This window comes from Schistocerca gregaria, chromosome 4 (assembly GCF_023897955.1).
Source record: "Schistocerca gregaria isolate iqSchGreg1 chromosome 4, iqSchGreg1.2, whole genome shotgun sequence".
In the NCBI taxonomy this organism is placed as follows: domain Eukaryota; kingdom Metazoa; phylum Arthropoda; class Insecta; order Orthoptera; family Acrididae; genus Schistocerca; species Schistocerca gregaria.
Window position 1 is genome coordinate 398362331 of NC_064923.1, and position 23072 is coordinate 398385402.

Consider the following 23072-nt stretch of genomic DNA (forward strand, 5'->3'; position numbering starts at 1 on the left):
TCAATTTCAACTCGGTACCTGTGCCCGTTCTTGAGAAGAAATGCTCTTAATCGCCGGATATACAGACAGACAGACAATAGACTGATCCTATAGGTGTTCCGTTTTTACAGATTAAGGTATGGAACCCTCAGAATGAACTCTAACGTGAAATGTTACTATATTTGACAATACATTTCAGTTGTACAGAAATGCGCCGTTGTTTCGCAGGACGCAAAAGTGATATTTTATAATTTGCAGAACAAAACAGTCTATACCATTATAAAGGATGAACCAGAATTTGCACATTCGAAAGCTACAGCGCGATTTCTTGCGCACTAACTGCATAAAGATTTCTCGAACAAAATTTTGTTCTTTGCGTATTTTCGGTAGAAAATGGACGTCAAGAAAAGCAAACTTGGCAACACCGTATCTTATTTCAGCATTGTTTAGCTGCCCTGCCCAGTCAGTGCTGTGAGTAGAGTTTTGCGTCAGAACCAACGAGCTTGAGAGTTCGATTCTGGCTTTACACGTATTTTTTTTAAATTTTCGTCTGTGTGATACTGTACCTGCCTTCTTTAATCGTTATACAACTCCGACAGATCACATTCAAAATATGCGCGACTATTTGTACTAAAACAAAAATGCGATGAAATCGTTTTTATTATTCCACTTTTAAAGACGTATTTTGTTTTGAAACGTCTACGCACACTTTTCTACACCCTACACCTTCATGCCTTCCGACCCATTATTAAGATTGCGTTCCTTTTACTTAGTTATAGGTGATCTTGCTCTATCACTGTTTCTTTTATCTTGGATAGTTACCCTGCAACCATTCAAATCGCATAGCTACGTCCCTTAAATTTATTGCTTCGCAATACTTAATAAATCACATTCGAACCCAGTTTAGGTATATTATCATGCACTCTATAGATCAGTACTAACTACAGTATCATGCTTATCACTTTCACGATCATTATATTTCCTTAGGATATTCCGACACAAGTAGGGCTAAGAACTTGCTTCATAGGCAATTATCAAACTCCATTACTACTTTTATTATCATCATCACTTAGCGACTAATTATGACTTTCAGCTTTCATTCTATTATTGTTGTTAATACTAGTCCACAGATGGATACCCGGAGAAACTCGTTTATTACCACAAGGGAAACAATGTAACAGGAATCTTACGCTTTTCGCGAGTGGCAGTGTTAAGTATAATGTTGCAGAACAAAAGCAGTTTTTGCACGATTCGTAAATCACTCACACAAACCATTTCCAAGGTGCTCTGAAAATCTTCACACTGTTGACTTTGTCAAGAAATGCTTTGCTACCTAACATTATGTATGTAAAGGGAGATGATAATCTAACAGTGATGGGTGGTTGGAATGCAGTTGTAGAGGAAGGGGTAGAAGAAAGAGTTACGGGAGAATGTGGGCTTAGTGGTAAGAATGAGAGGGGAGAAAGACTAACTGGTTTCTGCAATAGATTACAGTTAGCAATAGTGGTGTGATACTGCGAATCTTCTGTTCCAAAGTCACAAGAGGAGGAGTTATACTAGGAAATGGCCACACAGCAAGATTCCAGTGGGATTACGCTGTGGTCAGACAGAGATTCCGAAATGAGATATTGGATTGTATGGCCTACCCAGGAGAGATATACGCCCAGGTAACAATTTAATAATGACGAAGAGCAAACTGAAGTTTAAGAGAATCGTCTGGAAGAACCAGTGTGGAAAGAAGTGGGATACTAAAGTACTGGGGAATGATGAGACGCGTTTGAAGTTGCGATCAGGAATACCAGAGCAGGGAGTTCAGTTGAAGAGAACACCTCTAAAAGAGTAATCACACATGCTGGACAGGCAAAGATAGGTACAAGGAAAGTAACTGTGAATAAACCTTGGGTTACAGAGGAAGTTATGCACTTGATCGACAAAAGATCGAAGAGCAGAACTGTTCAGCGAAAGACAGGCGTACAGAAAAATAACCCACTTAGGAATGAAATACAGAGGAAGTACAGGAAGGCCAAAGTAAAATCGAAAAAGAAACGGTCGTCGGAAGGACTGACTCGGCATACAGAGAAATCAGCACAACATTTTGTGAAAAGAAAACAACGGCTAGCAACATTTAGAGTCCAATGGGAATAACACAGTTCAAAAAATGGCTCTGAGCACTATGGGACTCAACTGCTGTGGTCATTAGTCCCCTAGAACTTAGAACTACTTAAACCTAACTAACCTAAGGACATCACACACATCCATGCCCGAGGCAGGATTCGAACCTGCGATCGTAGCAGTCGCACGGTTCCGGACTGCGCGCCTAGAACCGCGAGACCACCGCGGCCGGCAATAACACAGTTAAACGCAAAGGAGAGAGCAGGTAGGTGGAAACAGTACTTTGAAGGTATCTATGAGGGAGAGGAGTTTTATGTTCACGTGGCAGAAGAAGAAACTGGAGTTAATATGGGGAAGACTGGGGATTCAGTGTTAGAGTCAGAACGTAAAAGAGCCCTGGAAGACTTTAGATCAAATGAGGCAAAAGGGATAGATAACATCCCATTGGAATTTCTAAAATTGCTGGGGGAGCGACATACAAACGACTTTTTAAGTCAGTAAACAGATTATATGAGACGGGTGACATACTATCAGTATCAGATGACATACGATCAGACATCCGGAAATAAAAGTCATCCAAACAGTTCCGAAGATAGCAAGAGCTGATAACTGAGAGAACTATCGTACAACCATCTTAACAGATCATGCACCCAGGTTGCTGACAAGAATAGTATACTGAAGAATGGAAGGGAGAGGGAGGATGTGTTAGATGAGCAACAGTTTGGCTTTAGGGCAGGTAAGAACATCACAGAGCCAGTCCTGGCGGTGCGCTTCATAGTAGAATGAAGACAAATCAAGGTACGCTTATACGATTTGTCGACATGGAAACAGCGTTCGACAGTGTAAAATGGTGTAGATGTTCGAGATTCTGAGACAAATAGTAAACTGGAAGGGAAGACGGGTAATATGCAGTATGTACAAGAACTGAAAATGGAAAATAAGACAGGAAGACCAAGAACGAAGTGCTCGGATTGAAAAGGGTATAAGACAGGGGTGCAGTCCTTCACACCTACTCTTCAATCTATACATAGAAGAAGCAATGGCAGATATAAATGAAAGGTTCAAGAGTGGGATTAAAATTCAGGGTGAGAGGATGTCAATGGCAAGAGTCGCTGAAGACATTGGTATCCTCAATAAAGGCGAAGATGAATTACAGAATCTTTTGAGTATAATGAACAATCTAATGAGTGCAGATTAAGGATTGTCAGTAAAAGGAAGAAAGACTAAAGTAATGGAAAGTAGCAGGAATGAGAACAGCGGGAAGCTTAACATAAAAACTGGACTCACGAAGTAGACGAAATTAAGGAATTCTAGTATCTTGGAAGCAAAATAACTCATAATGGACGAAGCAAGGAGGACATAATTAGCAGACTAGCACAGGAAAAGCGGGCGATCTTGAACTATAGACCCTACTAGATCAAATTTGGCCTTAATTGGAGGAAGAAATTTCTCAGAATGTACTTTGGGAGACAATATTTGGGTCCTTCGTTGTTGGAGGACCGGTTGAGACAGCGAAGGTATAACGCAATTCTCACAATCCTTTGCCTGAAGCACTAGAAGATATTTTACTTCATGTTCGGCAGATGTTGTGGTAACAACACGGTGGCGCACCAGCACACTTTGGAATAAATGTACAGTGGTGTTTAAACAGAGCCTTTTTGGGGAAATCTATCGGTCGTGGAGGTTCTGTTTACGGCCTCCCTGTTCGCCTGACCTAGATCCTCAGGATTTTGTAATAGGCCAAACCATCTTCCGCCCGAAAAAAGCGCATCACTTGTTTGTCTCGTCTCAACTTATTATCGATGTTTATGTACTAGAAGAATGAAGAGATTAAGTTGTTTATATAGTTTTCTTACATTTTTATGTTAAAATATTGTAGATATGTGACACTTGACGGTCGAGAAAAGCTGTGTCCTCTCAAGTCAGCGAGTTCGCAACGTCCAGCGACGGCTGAATCGCGGCGTGCGGCAAAGATAACTACAATGCAGCTGGCCGCAACGAACGTTTGCCGGCGACTGCAAAGAAGAACCACTTACTGATAAGAGAGAATTAACGTGATATGTTTGTTCGCAGAGAATGGTTCTTGGCTTGTCCTTTTAGAATTTCAGTAGTATCCGAGCAGAATCCAAGTGTCGTTCGAGTAGTGAGCCGCGAGAGATATTATCTTGAGCGTGTGATTAGATCGTCTCACGCGTACGATACATGAACTAGTCTGCAATGCGGATGAAACTCAAATGTGTTCAAAGTAGTTCTAAGACGTTTAGAAAGGTATTCTGAGAAGATTATCGGCTTATGTAAGGAATGATTATTGCGCCGATTTTTGGTAGAGTGTAGATTCGACAGGTATCGGAAAAGCTCCGATTTACTGAAGTATGCGATTAGTTTCTCCGAGATGTGATTAATGGTGCGCTGCGCTGCTTAATAGCCACGCAAAAGTAGGCGAACTGTATTTCAATATTTTTGTGAGATTTTCCGTTGGATGGTGTATGTAAAAAGACGTGTTCACGCGAAGTAATTTCGTTGGTTTGTGGTTGAGGATTAAATCACGCACTAAGGGGTAGCAGCGTTGCAATGTATCATTGTGGTTATATAGGTGTGCGCAGGCATTAAGGTGTAGTGACGTAGCGATATTTAGGTTAGCATTTAATGTGTGACTTCGGCGTGAGCGTCGCAATATAGTAAATTCCAGAAATCTCGTTGGATGTACTGAATCTGCAGTCTGTATTAAAGAGAACGGTCGTCCTACACAGTAGTTATTCATTGAGAGACAATCGGAAGTTGATTGAGAAACAGATAACTTTTTCCTTTGGCCATAAACGACAAATCAAGAATCATTTAAAAGAGAACACGCTAATTCTATCTGAAAGAGTTCGAGTGCTGTGTTTTGAATTTTAAATATTTGTGCGTTGCGAAAGTCAACGCGTGAATTGGTTGTGTTTTGTCTGATTATTTGAAGAACATATAGCCGAAAAGTGGCGGCAATACTCAGGTTCTTTGTTTTATTTTTTTAGTTAAATTTGGCCGGCCAGGGTGGCCGTGCGGTTCTAGGCGCTTCAGTCTGGAACCGCGTGACCGCTACGGTCGCAGGTTCGAATCCTGTCTCGGGAATGGATGTGTGTGATGTCCTTAGGTTAGTTAGGTTTAAGTAGTTCTAAGTTCTAGGGGACTGATGACCTCGGAAGTTAAGTCCCATAGTGTTCCGAGCCATTTGAACGATTTTAGTTAAATTTTCGCTTAGTGATATTTTTAATAGATAACCGGCACTCGAAAAATAAAACGCTGACTTGTACCTGTAGTTCATCTTCGTCTACATCTACATGGATACTTTGCAAATCACATTTAAGTGCCTGGTAGAGGGTTCATCGAACCACCGTCACACTTCTCTATTATTCCAATCTCGTATAGAGCGCGGAAAGAACGAATACCTATATCATTTGGTACGTGATCTGATTTCCTTTATTTTATCGTAGTGATCGTTTTTCCCTATGTAGGACGGTGTCAACAAAATATTTTCTCATTTGGAGGGGAAAGTGATTGGAATTTCGTGAGAAGATTCCGTCTCAACGAAAAACGCCTTTGTTTTAACGATGTTCAGCTCAAATCCTGTATCATTTTAGTGACACTCTCTCCCATATTTCACGATAATAGAAAACACGCAGCCCTTCTTTGAACTCTTTTGATGTTGATTTAATTTCAGAAAATAAAGAAAAGAGTTTTTAACTGAAAAAAGTCAGTACCCGACTTATCTTTTATCCGCAAAATTATTTCAAGAAAAAATAATCAAAGGCTTATTTGAAAGCAGACTAATATCTGGAATATATCTTTTCGGAATAAAGTAAATCCAAAAGCCAATGAAATAAAAGACTGGAATATAGATAACAGCAAAGATCAAAGAAATTAAAAAAAAAGGAATAATATTTTTCAATGAACGACTTGTAACGAAAAGAAAGACAATTAATCTGTAGACAAGGAAAGCAAGTTTGGTGTTATGGAAAACTGAGTAATTATAAAGGAAAAGTTAGTCCATTTAATTCTGAAAGACTGAGATTAACGATACAGTTTATTATTAAAAAATATCAACAGAGTCAAGGATAATGTTTTAGCAAGGTGCTACTTACAGAGGTTGTCGTTGATTGACAACGAGACATAAACAGTATAAAATTATATCTTTTCCTTGTGGACGTATTCTCCAATAAAGGTTGCTGTTATTGCTAAAGTAAATACATCATTAGTACTCACCGTAGACTCTCGCATTCAGCAATTTTCTTACGACTGATACTACTTTTGTTTGTATTTTATCTTTCGAGGCTAATTATCCCTGATAGTCAGATGCGTTGTTGTAATTAATATCGAGATAGCTGCCACTTACCCTATTATACCACGAAGTGTTATAGTGTCCATCCTTTCGTACAAAGTGATGTCCTAGTGAGTGGTAGTGTAATTTACAGCATGAGAAGCTGAATATAAAATCTTATGTGAAATCGTTGTGTTAGTACAGACGATTATTTCAAGTCACACAGATTACGTCGTTGAGCGTAGGCAAGGTCTTGCCACGACAACTAATTGTAGTGTTACGAGAGTGTGCTACATTGGCCGACATTGCTTTTCGCCTACGCATTGCAATGCTAATAGAGCTTGTTCAGACAGTATGTCTCCCACGATTGAAACATAGTACAAAGTTGACGTTAGTGGTAGCTAAAGGGTGGCTCAGTGCAATTTCTTCCTGAGGGGTGCTAGAAGGAGCTCGTAACTCGCTTGTATACTGCTCTTATAACAGTGGATCTAGCTATGCCGCGAAGACTTCAGAGAAGCTTAATCCAGCGGATCACTAAATTTTTGGAGATGCAGAGAGGTCGCTTTGAGCATCTGCTCTGAAGGCTATGTATGTTTTGAGAAGGTCATGCCGTCACTGACAGTATATTTAAGATGCTATAGCTGGCTGTTCTTACTGTACGTGTGCTATAACTCCACGTTGATAGGTTTTCTTGGTGTGGCCGGTAGAATATTTCTGACATGTCTAATTAATAGTTAGTATGTTCAAAACTTGTAAAAAAAACGTGTAGTAGGATATGTATCATACAAGGTGCAGCATTTTCTAGCAGATCAGAATTAGAAAGTACAAAAAAAAAAGAAATCTATAAGCAAACCCGGAATCGAACTCACGAATTCTAGTATGCTACCCAAGACCTGTACTCAGTGCAATAATGGTAGAGAATACATGCCGGGAATTTAATGAAAATACTTGCCGTACATGTAATTACAATGTTGAAAAGTAGACTTTCTTTGAGACCTATTTTCTAAAGACAATATGTACGGGACGAAACTTTAGTTACAGACATTTTTGTACCTTTAGTATCCAAGGAATCTTCACCAACACGTGAATTTTGGTCCACCCTCTGCTACCAGTATATACAATATCTGATGAAATTTATCAGGAAACATATGTGTAATGCGGAATTGTGCAAGTCAACTGTTGGTGATGTGATTGTGAAGTGGAAAAGCGAAGGAACAACCACGGCTAAACTAAGACCAAGTAGATCTCATGTACTAATGGACTGGGACCGTCGAGTATTCCGGAAGGTAGTTGTAAAAAACGCGAGAAATTAGAGAAAAAATTCCAGATAGCATAATGACTGTGCATATGGAGCTAAAAAGACTAGGGTAGATGGTCGAGCAGCTCCTTACAAGCCACACATTTCTGTTAATCAAAGCCGAGCGACGCTTGAGGTTGTGCAAGGAGCGACAACACTGGGCAGTGGACGACGAAGCGAGTGATTTGGAATGATAGTTTACTCCATACCCTGTAACAGTTCTATGCAAGAGTTCGGGTTTCGCGAATACCAGGAGAACATTAATTGCCACTACGTGTAGCGCCAACAGTGAACTGTGACAAGGTAGTGTTACAGTATCTACATCTACATCCATACTCCGCAAGCCACCTGACGCTGCGTGGCGGAGGGTACCCTCAGTACCTCTATCGGTTCTCCACTCTATTCCAGTCTCGTATTTTACGTGCAAAGAAAGATTGTCAGTATGCCTCTGTGTGGGATTTAATCTCTCTGATTTTATCCTCATGGTCTCTTCGCGAGATATACGTAGGAGGGAGCAATATATTGCTCGACTCCTTGGTAAAGGTATATTCCCGAAACTTCAACAAAAGCCCGTACCGAGCTACTGAGCGTCTCTCCTGCAGAGTCTTCCACTGGAGTTTATAATCTCCCTATCGCTTTCGCGATTACTAAATGATCCTGTAACGAAACGCGCTACTCTCCGTTGGATCTTCTCTATCTGATGTATCAACCCTATCTGGTACGGATCCCACAATGGTGAGCAGTACTCAAGCAGTGGCCGAACAAGCGTACTGTAACCTACTTCCTTTGTTTTCGGACTGCATTTCCTTAGGATTCTTCCAATGAATCTCAGTCTGGCATCTGCTTTACCGAAGGTTAATTTTGTATTTTCATTCCATTTTAAAGCACTCCTAATGCCTACTCCCAGATAATTTATGGAATTAACTACTTCCAGTTGATGACCTGTTATATTGTAGCTAAATGCTAAAGTATCTTTCTTTCTGTGTATTCGCGGCACATTACACTTGTCTACATCGAGACTCAATTGCTATTCCCTGAACCATGCGTCAATTCTTTGTAGATCCTCCTGCATTTCAGTACAATTTTCCGTTGTTACAACCCCTCGATATACTACAGCATCATCCACAAATAGCCTCAGTGAACTTCGATGTTATCCACAAGGTCATTTATATATAGCAACGGTCCTACGACACTCCCCTGCTGCACACCTGAAATCACTCTTACTTCGTAAGATTTCTCTCCATTAAGAATGGCATGCTGCGTTCTGTTATCTAGGAACTCTTCAATCCAATCACACAACTGGTCTGATAGTCCATATGCTCTTACTTTGTTCATTAAACGACTGCGGGGAACTGTATCAATTGCCTTGTGGGGTATGGGGGTGTTTTTCGTGGTTAGGGTGTTGTCCACTTGTTGTGCTTAAGAAAACGCTAAATGCGGAAGAATATGAACACATTTTATAGCATTGTATAAAGCGAACAGTAGAGGAAAAAGTCGGGCCTGATGTATTATCCGTTCTCTGCCTGCGTGGCGAGTAGACTTTCGTGAACTCTGCTCAAACGGTTGCTGAATTCTTTCCATCGTGTCATCAAAAGTGCGAGGTCGACCTAGACTCTTTAACTTACATAAGCCTCATGTCTCTTCAAATTGGCACTACCAACGATAGATGATTTTGGATGCAGGCGGATCAGTTCCAAAATGCCGACGCTATACCGAAATCACTGAGTCACTCTTTGCAAACTGCAGCACATAAAATGTCTTCTGTTGAACGGACACCGTCTTACTTCTGACTGAAAACTGAGAAGACGCACTTACTGACATCTAATGGCGATTTCCTGAAACTCTAGGCCTCATATATTCAAACATCACACATTTTGTGGCTGGCATGTCCCATGTTTCGTAATCATTACCATCCAAAATCAGGTGATTATTTTTGAAACATCCTGTATTTATTCATTTTGGATATATTTGGATAATATGTGTAAGCTGCCTTACATTACAAAGCTGAATGGTTGCTAACACAGACAGTTCTACCAACGTGATGGCTAGAAGTGGTTATAAATTCGTGTCCAGTCGTAAAGTGTTTAGCCGGCCGCTGTGGATGAGCGGTTCTAGATGCTTCAGTCCGGAACCGTGCGACTGCTACGGTCGCAGGTTCGAATCCTGCCTCGGGCATGGTTGTGTGTGATATCCTTAGTTAGGTTTAAGTAGTTCTAAGTCTAGGTGACTGATGACCTCAGATGTTAAGTCCCATAGTGCTCAGTGCCATTTGAACCATTTGAATTTAGAATTATTATTGTAAGAAAAGGTGAACAAAGTGTCTCAAATCTGTTCTTAATTTAATAGCACAGAATTCAGAAATTACTTGAAGAGACATTGGAAATGCTTTTCTGAGAGTCATTGTCTACTGTCACGACATTTATTACGTTATTTCATCTTGTGCAAACTAAATATTACCCTGAAATGGTAATGGAGGAAAACTGTATTTTTAGTCTGGGAAAAGAGGGCGTCACTCAATAAAAAATTATTCTATTGGCCGGATGAACAACCTGGTATGCACCAGTCGAAAAAGGACACGCTCTGGGCAAATTCCGGAGGACGCCAGGGGGCCAGATAAGTCGATATATTGCTTCTGTGGCGCTCTTTGCTGCTAAGCCTAATGTGAGGCATTTCAACAGCTGCTGGGATATAATCAAAAATTTTGGTTGTGTAGGCGTTGATCATGCAAAGGTCTTATTTCTAAGCTGATGTGCGACCACATACATAACAGCCATTACTGCTTTTTCATTCATGCAGCATGAAAACCGCGAGTAGCTCGGCACCAATGCACCAGTCGCACACTGCCTAGTAATGAAATACACTGGCATAGCCAAGTAACGGTCGGACTGAAACATTAATGTCCTGTTTGCCTCAGCCATTACAACCAACGAGGTTATCAGTCACGGATCTGAGACCTCTCTCCGCGGAGTTACGAAGCGTGTTGTAACACCACAGCAAGATAATTTCTAATATCTGTTACTTGAATTTTGAGAACGCACCGGTTGATTAACAACTGTGATAGAATTAGATTTATTGTATAAAAGATACTCGGACTTCTTGCATCGTCATTTATGGGTGAAACCTCGAGCTTTCGACGATAACCTGCGTCGTCTTCGTCAAGCGCAACTGACTTTCTGAACTACTGCTGTGGCCGCCTTATACAGCCCATAGACGGCTACTGATTAGTCGCAGAGCGTATCAATGTCTTCGCTGATGGAGGCACCGCTCCCTTCTTAGTGTGAAGAAACTCCCTGCTTCTTCGCTGCATCGAGAGCTCGTTTCCGAGCACCGCTAAGATTATATTCGTTGTCACTCTTGTTTCTACAGCCTCTTTAATTACAAAGACCCACTACGTAAAAGCCTGGGACAAAACTTTTGTTTCGTTACACAATAGTCTGTTTCTCCGAAACACGGTTTTTGTTACGCGACAGCACCAGTGTACAAAACATTCTCAGACTTCTTGCCATGTCAGTCCAGTGCTTGTCGCCACAAAATACTGTCCGACGAAATGAAAGTATTGACCCAGGCTTCTACATACTGGGATTCTGAAATTGAAGAGGCTGTAGAGATAAGAATGAGTGAGAACTTCAGCCGCGACAGCGGATATAATCTTAACAATGCATAGAACGGGGCTGTCGATGCAAGGAAGAAGCAGAGGTATTCGTCGCAACGTTTACGCTACTGTGCGAACAGTGGCGCCATCAGTGCAGACGGTGACATCAATTAAATTGTTGCATAAGTTTGAAGCATTTTTGTTTTGCTTGTTGGTATTCCGGTTGTTGTAGGTTTATTTGTCGATTGTTATTTTTTATTTGCAGTTCACTGTTATTTTAGATTAGATATTGTCATTTTGTGAGTGGAGCTGTGGGCGCTAGATAATGGAGTGCCAGTTGCAGGGAAGCAGAACATTACCGACGTATTCTTCTGTTCCTGTTCAGTAGAGGGGTAACAGTTGCGAAGGCAGGCAGAATCATTTGCGCCACGTATGAGGATAATGCTGCTGGAGAGAGCACGCCAAGGAATGGTTTTCTCGTTTAGGACGTTAGTGACTCCCATGTTCTGGAAGACCTTTGGGGTTTGATGAAGATCGTTTAAGCGCATTAATGCACAATGATAAACGTTAGTGTGCTTGAGAATTGGTAAATGTGATAACTGTGATCATTCCACATCGTGCGACATTTGCATGCAATGGAGAACAAAAGTCGGACGTATGGGTTCAACATGCTCGAAGCCAAAATCACAAAAATCCGCAGGTGGTCACATGTGCATCTCTACTTGCTCGTAATCAATAGGGCTTTCGAACAATACCGACCATTCCTAACCTGTATCGTTATTGGTGATGAGGAGTGGTGTCTTCATGCTAACATAAGGAAAAGAAAGGAATGGTCGAGCTGAAACAAAGACTTGCGAGCATCCACAAAAGATAATGCTATGCATCGGGCGGAACAGCGACGGTATGGTGTACTACGAATTGCTTCCCCGAAGTATAACCATAAATGCTGATATTTATAGTCAAAAACTGAGACGTCTTACAGACGCAATCTAAGAGCAACGACCAAGAAGACTGCGTGTAGTGATTCTACTCCACGATAAAGCCCGCCCGCATTCTGCTAGACCGACGAAAAACACTGTACAAGAGTTAGATTGGGACTTCATTCCGCACCACTTGCGCCCTCACATTTTCACCTTTTCCGCTCTCTATCGAACAACCTTCAGGGAACTTTCTTTCTGGATGAAAATGTTCTTCGAATATGACTCGACAAGTTCTTCGCCTCAAACGTACATGATTTCTACAGCCGTGAAGTCGAAGAGTTACCCCAGCGTTGGCAGACCGTGGTAAATAGTGAAGGAGAACATATTATTGTTGACGATAGCGTCTGTTGTGTGTGTCTGTTTTGTTTATCAAATTTATGGAAAAACTGTACGAATTTATGCACCCACAAATGCAGCCGTCTGTGGCTCAACTAATCAGAAGCCGTATTTAGTCAGTCAGTTGGTCCAGACGAAGACAGTGGAGGTAACCTTTGAAAACTCGAGCTTTTACCCTGAACTGACGCGGCAACAGTGCCGTCCTAAAAGACTTCATTCTCAACTAGACGTCTTTTTTTTAGTAACACTTTTTCACCACGAAGTTCCACATAATATTCCACTAAGCAACTGCTTAAGAGCAAAGGAACTTTTCCCCAAATTTTCACAAGGAGTATAATATAAAGTGATTCTGTCATTACGAACAAGAGCACGGCAGGTAAAGACGGTTGGTGAGAGTTCACACGAGAGAACTCGATTAGGGGTATCCTCCCGTATACTCTGCTGTCAAAGAAAGTAATTTGCTACACTGTTGATGCAAATGAATATGCTCAACAGTGCTATAATAAGTCCAAGGAGAAGGTACCAGTCTGGTGGCGTCCTGTCCTGTTGGTAGAAGCCCTCTTCATCAGCTCCATAAAGCGCACTATACCTGGCAAAATGCATTTCCAGATACAGTTCTCCAGTGATATTAGCATCAAAGAAGAAGGATCCTACTAAGCACCTAGACGATAGTCCACAGCACGCATGAACCCCTGACCGCTTTATCCACACAAACATGCGGATTTTCCGGTGCCCAGTAAACACTGTTACGTCGATTCACGATTCAATTATGTTTAAATTGTGCCTCGTCACTCCACACTACCTCCGTCACAAATTGTTCGTCATCAGTTACCATTTGCCGATACCATTCGCAAAAATGCATTCGGCGATCGGGATAGTCATCATTAAACGCGTGCAGTAAATCGTGGAATGTAAACTTTCCACTTTGCAGCTTTCAGAAGTCTTCGTATACTTGTTCTGCTAACCGCCACTTCACGTGCACTTTGCATAGCAGACTTCTGTGGAGGATACCAAACGTTTCCAACACGAGAGCTGACGAAGGAGGATTTGTAGCTCTACCTTGTCTTCCTGATCTTCCTTTGTGAATATCATAAATCATTCCGTGCCTTTCAAACCTGTCAATGATGCGTTTAATTATTAGGTGGGTTGGCGGTTCTGTTTCAAACTCCCCCCTCCACTGACGTTTCACTTCAACGGCGTTGCCAAACTTGAAAAACCACTTCACATTGCATTTTCGTTGCTCGAATGTCAAGCTTGCTCCAGCTATCTTGTTTTATCAATACCCAGATGAAAGTACTAACATCTGTTGAGCCAAAGACTATACTACAACACACTCTTAACTCAAATCGAACGACAATATCGGTACCTCTATAAAGCCTGGCAAAGAATGTATACATTTTTCTGGCGGACTCTGTATTATAAGTACGGCTGAGAACCGCGGACAGCACGAAGGCTTGATTCGGGCTGCATGCAGCTCGTGGGCCGTAGTCTGATGACAACTGCTCTGAAGTACGGACCATTTCAGATGATCTGTTGGGTTCAGTCTTTTTCGTTATATAAATTCATTGTAGCTCGGGTACCTAGTGGCAGCCTTAAGTCATCTAACATTTCTCACGCACTTACCTCTCGTCGATGTGGCCCTTCTCGGCGGCCTCCAGCAGGTTCTTCTCGAACCAGTTGAGGCGGTACCTGCGCGAGCAGGCAACGTACAGCAAGCCACCCACGAGCGTGACCAGCAACACAGACACCAGGCCGTACACCGCCAGGTAGGACGCCTCGCTGTGCATCGCCGCGGGGTCCGCCATCTGCAACAGCGCGCCAGCCGCAGCTCAGTTCGTGTACGGATCAACAGCCACCTAACACCACGGCTGTTACCTAACTACGATACAGCAACGGAAATCAGTATAAAGGTAGCATTCTTGCGAAAGTAACAGCACATTCTCTGTAGCATATTGTACCGCATTTATTATGAAAGCAGTAGATACATATAAAACGTAAACGATTATGACAAATTACACAATTTCTTTTATAACACGAGTAACAAAATAAGGCGTTTGCATTTCCTATGTGGAAACTAGTATAAGGCGCTCACTGTCCTGCTCTGTTATTGGATTGTTAGTACTTTGGCCAACCTCTGCTCTTCCTAATTGCATCAATAATTCTATTCTACATTGATTTTGTTGGGATTTGTAGTTCTTGCAGTGAAATTGTCGCCCACTCTTGTTGTATCACATTTTTCAGGTCACATACGGCTCAAATTCCCTTCCATTGCGACAAACACAACTTGCATGTATTCCACAACGGTTTTCCACAAGGTTCATATCCGGGCTATGTGCAGGCCAGGACAACACATCAATATCTTTTGGTTGTAGTAGAAGCATACACTGAAGTATTATCTTGTTGAAATATTAGACTTTCGTTCCCAAGGTCCTTATACATTCTAATCAAGTCTTTCTCTAGCATCTCAGCATATGTAATTAGTTTTCAGCCTTATATGAAGGGCTTATTTCAATGGTGGTACAAGTCCATTACCTCCACTTTTCTGTGTATAATTCTTCTGAAATTAATGAGCCAAACAAACCGAAACAAAGGTTCATCTCTAGCAAGGAACCATGAGCTTGAATATTACTGGTATTTCAACTGCAGATTTTTCAGCGCTCATTTAATTCTGGGACTATGTACCTCAATATGAACAAAAATGGACTTGTACCACAACTGAAATAAGCCCTTCATATATAGCATGTATATGTGTCCAACATCTCCTCCTAAACCCCAAAACAGCACACTTCATGAGTATCAACACTATGGGGATTACAGGAGGAGATATTTGCACAGAACGTGATTTTTCCGTGTGTAACGTACTGGCACCAGTACTGTAGGTGTTTACCGGCCCGTTAGCTCAGCGTGTTCGATCACAGGGCAAGCTTATCCTCTGTAATAGAAAACTGAGTAAAGGAATCAACGTTCCAATTGCATGGATGCCATGTGACGTCCGCCCAGACCAAACGCAATGAACAGTAGCGGACAAAAAAATAAAATAAAATGGCGGTAGCGTCTGTGATTGGCAATCAAAACGTCCTCGCTGCTGTGTTAGAAACCCGCCACAGCTTAAATTTTGATTGACAATATGCACTGGTTGCCGAAGACTTCTGGCATGAGAAGTCACCCTCATTCTACCAACGGCATTGTCTAAGAGGGCGGAAGAGCGCACAAAGGTTTAAGGCACTTTCTTGCCCTTGGCGTGGGAAACTGCCCTTAAAGACGGAAGAATCAGCAATGACGAACGGCATGAGGATTCAGAAGGCGATGGAAGCCACTGATTTAAAAACACATAACGTGTATCCACATGACATGTGGCATGTAATTAAAAAGTGTAATGATGATCTCTCCATTGGCGAAAGATTCCGGAATAGTTACCCATTCGGATCTCTGGGAGAGGACTGCCTAGGTGGAAGTGACCATGAGAAAAACACTGAATAACTGACGAAAGTCGGGGAGTGGAATGTCAGAAGCTTGAACGTGGTGGGGAAGTTAGAAAATCAGAAAAGGGAAATGCAAAGGCTCAATCTACATATCATACTGGTCAGCGAAGTGAAGTGGAAAGAAGACAAGGATTTCTGGTCAGATAGTGTAGGGTACTATCAACAGCAGCAGAAAATGACGTAAGTCGAGTGGGTTTCATTACGAATAGGAAGGTAGGGCAGAGAATATGGAACTGTGAACAGTTCAGTGATAGGGTTGTTCTTATCAGAATCGCCAGTAAATCAACACCGACAGCGATACTTCAGGTATACATGGCGACTCGCAAGCTGAAGATGAACAAATACAGAAAGTATATGAGGATACTGAAAGAGTAATACAGATCGTAAAGGGAGATAAAAATCTAACAGTCATGTTGAACTGGAACGCAGTTGTAGGGGAAAAGGTTACAGGAGGATATAGGATTGGGACAAGGAATGAGAAAGGAGAGACTAATTGAGTTCTGTAATACATTTCAGCTACCAATAACGAATACGCTGTTCAGGAATCACAAGAGGAGGAAAAGGCCGGGCGATACGGCAAGACTTAATTTAGGGTACGTTATGGTTAGGCAGAGATTCGGAAATCAGATACTGGATTGTAAGGCGTATCACGGAGCAGATTCAGACTCAGATTACAATGTGATAGTGATGAAGAGTAGGCCTAAGTTTAGAGGTTAGTCAGGAAGAATCAATAAGCAAAGAAGTCTGATATGGAAGTACTGAAGAGTTACGAGATACGCTTGAAGTTCTCTAAGGCTATATATGCGGCAATGAGGAATAGCTCAGTAGGCAGTACAATTAAAGAGGAATGTAAATGTCTAAAAAGGGCAATCACATATGTTGTAAAGAAAAACATTGGTACAAACAAGATAACTGCAAAGAAACCATAGGTTCAAATGGCTCTGAGCCCTATGGGACTGAACATCTATGGTCATCAGTCTCCTAGAACTTAGAACTACTTAAACCTAACTAACCTAAGGACAACACACAACACCCAGTTATCACGAGGCAGATAAAATCCCTGACCGTGCCGGGAATCGAGCCCGAAACCATAGGTAACACAAGAAATATTTCAGTTGATCGATAAAAAAAGGAAGCAAAAAAAGATCCGGGAAATTCAGGAATACAGAAATACAAGTGACTGAGGAATGAAATAAACAGAAAGTGTGTGGAAGCGAAATGGCTGCATAAAAAATGTGAAGAAATTGAAAAAGAAATGATTGTCAGAAGAACTGACTCAGCTTATTGGAAAGACAAAACACCCTTCGATGAAATTAAAAGCAAGGGTGGTATCGTTATGTGTGTGACTTATGTGTTACATACAATCATCCGCTCCATATAAAAAAGGATAGGCCCAGTAAAATTTATGATTCGCTAATAAAATACCTTTCTCCTCTTAGAGACACACATTCCTCTTTTCTCGTTGTAAACCATTTTACCAGTTTATGCAGTAGGTGATATGCAGACGAAGCACATTTGTCACCTGGTTAGTAGATCCTGCTAGTTTGTTGAAATCCCTCATCCCATGGCCGTCGAATGGTTAACGACCACATTGTAATTGGTAGAGACTACAACACAGGAACTGAAAGGGAGAGGATAAATATCATGTTATGCCAGAGAGATTACTGTCAGTGGCAACAACGCTGAGACATTTGCAAGTTTAACAGTTAAAGAGACTTGAACCCTTTCTACAATTACAAAGTTATTAACAAGTATACATGATCTGCCAGAGGGCCTATAACTAAAGTTGACTGTTTCCTAGCAAACTAGAAAACAATTATTCTGTTTCAGGATGTGCGTGAATACAGATGTTATGAGGTGAATATGGACCAATAAATACTGGAAGCAAAGATTGTCTTAATGCAGGATGGCATAAAAAAAAAACTGCTCAGAGCAACCAAGATACACTGAAGCGCCAAAGATACTGGTGTAGGTATGGGTATTCAAATACAGAGATATGTAAACAAGCAGAATACGCCTATGTAAAACAACAAGTGTCTGGCGCAGTTGTTAGATCGGTTACTGCTGCTACAATGGCAGGTTATCAAGATTTAAGTGACTTTGAACGTGATTCGGCGCACGAGCGATGGGATACAGCATCTCCGAGGTAGCGATGAACTGAGGATTTTCCCGTACTACCATTTCACAAGTGTACCGTGAATATCAGGAATCGGACAAAATATCAAATCTCCAACATCGCTGCGACCGGAGAAAGGTCCTGCAAGAACGGGTCAAATGACGACCGAAGAGTGACAGAAGTGCAACAGTTCCGCAAATTGCTACAGGTTTCAATGCTGGGCCATCAACAACCCAGTCGTGTACCCTCGATGACTGCACGCACATTCGGAGAGCGGCAAGAAGTCGAGCACATCGCTCTCTTTGTCCACATGGACATAATTTTGAACATGTCCTGGGGTAAACGTACAGTACGTAGTTGATTTGATTTTCAGATGTCTTCGTGTCACTGCTTTCTGTGAAGAATTAATTTGATGTTATTGTGTCGCACTTGTTATCCCTACTCTGTTGCATAACTGAGATAAAGCAATTTCAGACAAAACTTATTGACTTCAGCTCTTATTTTGATGCATACACTACACCCCCAAAGTACGTACAGTTATTTTAAAATCAAGTTGTATAATGACGATGGTGTTTGCAAATGATTAGGTTTTAGCCTCGAACAGTGAAGATGGACTATGTAGAACTGTCTATGAACTACTTAAAACATGTCAGGTATAACACGTCAATGTCAATATAAAAAACAAACTCCATATCTTCCTGTGGAAAAAATCTATACTGGACAAAAATAGTAATAGATAACAAGTTCATAGTGCAAGTAGATAGATTTAAAATTTTAGTTAACAAGTTTACGTTTACACGAGACCTATATCAAGAAGACAGAACTGAGAAGTTGCCTAAACAGTATCATTAGAAGATGTCTTCGAAATAAAGTAAGAGGGTAAACTTACCTTAAATTTTATAAAGATACGTTAATCTAATATTGCGTTATGGTTATTAAAAAAAAGTTAAAATAAGATTACAGGCCAATGGAAGGAAATTCCTCAGGAACTTAGGGAGCATAGCAGGATACACAAAGATTACAAAGGAAACACGAATACTGGAAAGAAATTGAAAATGTTTGGTATTAAGGAAAAGTGTGAAGAAAATAGACAAAAATTGATGTCTCATCTGTCGCGAAAGGAGGAGCTGAGATTACTTCTACATTTTTGGCAATATATTCTGCAAAGTAAAAGATGCTTTGCAAGACCAGCGAAAAGAGGGAAGAACCAAGTGTTGCTGCAACAGGCTGAGCAAAGTCAAAAGCATGACAGAAGAAGAAGAAGAACAATGTTACTGAGAGAAAACCTGATGTTATCAGAAAGCTTCTAATTCTTGAGCGAGTCTAGCAGTCGCTGACCAGTATTCACCACGTACTGTGAATCTCACGTCTTTTGTGGACTATGGAAGCCCAGCAGGTACCGGAGGACACCTGCTGCCCACAGGGCTCGTGGGAACGCCGCCAGTCGCCGACTCTACCTTTGGTGACAGCTAAGATCAAATCCCAGGACGCTGCCACGTATTGAGTTACATTAAAATGAACGTAAAATCACTGCGCTAGTCAAAATTCAAATCGAATGGTGCGTGTCCAATTTAGTCTTGTATGCTAGGTTCCTCTTAGGACTGCAGAGTAAGAAGTCAGTTTATTGAAGTGATGGCTGTAATGGGTTACCTCCGTTGACCAATTTAGAGTTACAGGGTGAGGATAGATAGAACATTGAGACTGAAAGTTGGTGATACGCTATGTGATGAAAAGTATCCAGACACCTGGCTGAAAATGACTTACAAATTCGTGGCGCCCTCCATCAGTAATGGTGGAATTCAATATGGTGTTAATCCACCCTTAGCCTTGATGACAGCTTCCACTCTCACAGACATACGTTCAGTTAACTGCTGGAGGGTTTCTTGGGGAATGGCAGCTCTTTCTTCACAGAGTGATGCACTGGGGAGAGTTATCGACGTCGGTCGGTGAGGCCTGGCAAGGAGTCGGCTTTCCAAAACATCCCAAAGGTGTTCTATAAGATTCAGGCCAGGACTCTATGCAGACCAATCCATTACAGGGTTATTATTGTCGTGTAACCACTCCACCACAGGCCGTGCATTATGAACAGGTGCTCGATCGTGTAGAAAGATGCAGTCGCCATCCCCGAATTGCTCTTTAACAGTGCCAAGCAAGAAGGTGCTTAGAACGCAATGTAGGCCTGTGTTGTGATAGTGCCACGCAAAACAACGAGTCAAAGCCCCATCCACGATAAACACGGCCACCCTATAACACCACTGCCTCCGAATTTTACTGTTGGTACTACACAAGCTGGCAGATGACGTTCACTGGGCATTCGCCATACCCACACCCTGCCATCGGATTGCCACATTGTGTATCGTGGTTCATCACTCCACACAAAATTTTTTCACTGTTCAATCGTCCAATGTTTACGCTCCTTACACCAAGCGAGGCGTCGTTTGGAATTTACCGGCATGATGTGTGATTTACGAGCAACCGCTCGACCATGAAAGCCAGGTTTTCTCACCTTTCACCTAACTGTCATAGTACTTGCAGTGGATCCTGACGCAATTTGGAACTCCGTGGTGTGATGGTCTCAACAGATGTCTGCGTATTACACATTACGATCCTCTTCAACTGTCGGCGGTCTCTGTCAATCGACAGACGGGGTCGGCCTGTACGCTTTTGTGCTGTATTTGTCCCTCCACGTTTCCACTTCAGTATCACACTGGAAACAGTTGACCTAGGGATGTTTAGGAGTGTGGAAATCTCGTATACAGGCGTATGACACAAGTGACACCCAACCACCGAAGACCGTGAGTTCCGCGGAGCGCCCCATTCTGCTCTCTCACGATGTTTAATGACTACTGAGGTAGCTGACATGGAGTACCTGGCCGTAGGTAGCAGCACAATACACCTAATATAAAAACCTATGTTTTTGAGAGTGTCCTAATACTTTTGATCACATAGTGTACTGAGACTTGGGTTGGCTTTCCCCAAATTTACTTTAAGAAGAATCCTAACTATTTTGTATTATGCAGGTCGCAACCAACATAATTAGGAGGAAGAAATGTCAGGATAAATCCACAAATGTAACATTCTTCCAAGTAACCCCAGCAAACACAAACAGTGAAACTTAAACAGGTATCTAATACCATACAATATTGTTCACGCTGTGCTATGACAGATAGATTGTAATTTTTTCCACTACACATATCAATTTGTTTCTTCTTTCATATGACTACGTAAATACGTCGTCTGTTATAGCCGCTTCTCTTGAACAACATGTTGTGGAATATTGCTTAGCGAGGACGTGCTGGCTAAGCACATCATAGTTGACAATTTTCAGTATATGTTCAAGATCGTACCTTAACCACTGAACGGGAATGTTTATCTGCGACGCCAGCGCAAAGACAGATAACGATGTCCGGTCTGGATAGATAGCTATACTTTCATAGGACATACAACTGAGGACATACAACTGACAATAAGAACAATAATACATAATATATAACTACAAAAAAGGAGATATGCTAATAATCCTTCCACAGAGTTTAAATAAAATGGCTTTTAAGAATGGAATAAGCAAAAACTCTGAAACATATTTCCAAAAATGGTTCAAATGGCTCTGAGTAATATGGGACTTACCAGCTATGGTCATCAGCTATGGTCATCAGTCCCCTAGAACTTAGAACTACTTAAACCTAACTAACCTAAGGACACCACACAACACCCAGTCATCACGAGGGAGAGAAAATCCCTGACCCCGTCGGGAATCGAACCCGTGAACCCTGGCGTGGGAAGCGAGAACGCTACCGCACGACCACGAGCTGCGGACGTAAGATATTTTCATTTGAAAGTTAATATCAAAATCAAATGGTTCAAATGGCTCTGAGCACTATGGCACTCAACTGCTGTGGTCATTAGTCCCCTAGAACTTAGAACTACTTAAACCTAACTAACCTAAGGACATCACACACATCCATGCCCGAGGCAGGATTCGAACTTGCGACCGTAGCAGTCGCACGGTTCCGGACTGCGCGCCTAAACATCAAAATCAGTTAAAGTATATACACTAAAGTATATGAGATAATTCTAGGCTACTTAGTAAAGAATCACAAACACGAATTAATTTACAACACTTATTTACACAGATCACATTACTGTATTAAATATGCTCGCATTAGCTTTCGCATGACACGCTACTGAGAATATAACTGACATGTACATCAGTTGGTTCCACCGAGAAATTCGTCAGTTAAGTGGAAAGAATTGGCCACCGATAAACCCTTAGGCTCCTCTTATATTGTACTTCATTAATAGACAAACCTTTAATGGCTGCTGACAAGTTACTGATAATGTGTGATTTTGAATAACGGACGATTTCCTTTATCAAAGTAAGTACCCGTAAGTATTTACAGTCGCCCGCTGTGATCGGGCGCTTCAAAGCACTTCAGTCCGGAACCGCGCTGCTGCTACGGTCACAGGTTCGAATCCTGCCTCGGACATGGATGTGTGTGATGTCCTTAGGTTAAGTCAGGCTAAAGTAGTTCTAAGTCTAGGGGACTGATGACTGCAGATGTTAAGTCCCATAGTGCTTAGAGCCATTTGAACCATTTTGAAAGTATTTACACTGATGACCCAAAGTAATGACTACCTGCTTAATAGCGTGTATGTCCGTCTTCGGAACGAAATACATCACTGATTCTGCGTATTAGGGATCCGACAGTTTGTTGATAGGTTTGCGGAGGTGTGTGGCATTCGTTGTCTGAGCACAGGTCGTGTCATTCGCGTAAATAACGGGCCGTTGATTTGCTTAGGCGGTGGTGGCGCCCGATAACCACTCAGATGGGTTCCATAGGATTTACTTCAGGTGAATTTGGTCACCGAGACATCAACGTGAGT

The 23072-nt window shown here is 41.7% G+C and overlaps 1 protein-coding gene across 1 annotated transcript in view; it reads right to left on the reverse strand.

Annotated features, from left to right (window-relative positions):
• The window catches only part of LOC126267745 (synaptotagmin-5), a 216273-nt gene that overhangs the window by 115878 nt on the left and 77323 nt on the right, over positions 1-23072 (reverse strand). The window contains exon 2 of the mRNA XM_049973048.1: positions 14214-14395. Coding sequence (XP_049829005.1) covers positions 14214-14395 — 182 coding nt within the window. The remainder of the gene's footprint in view (positions 1-14213; positions 14396-23072) is intronic.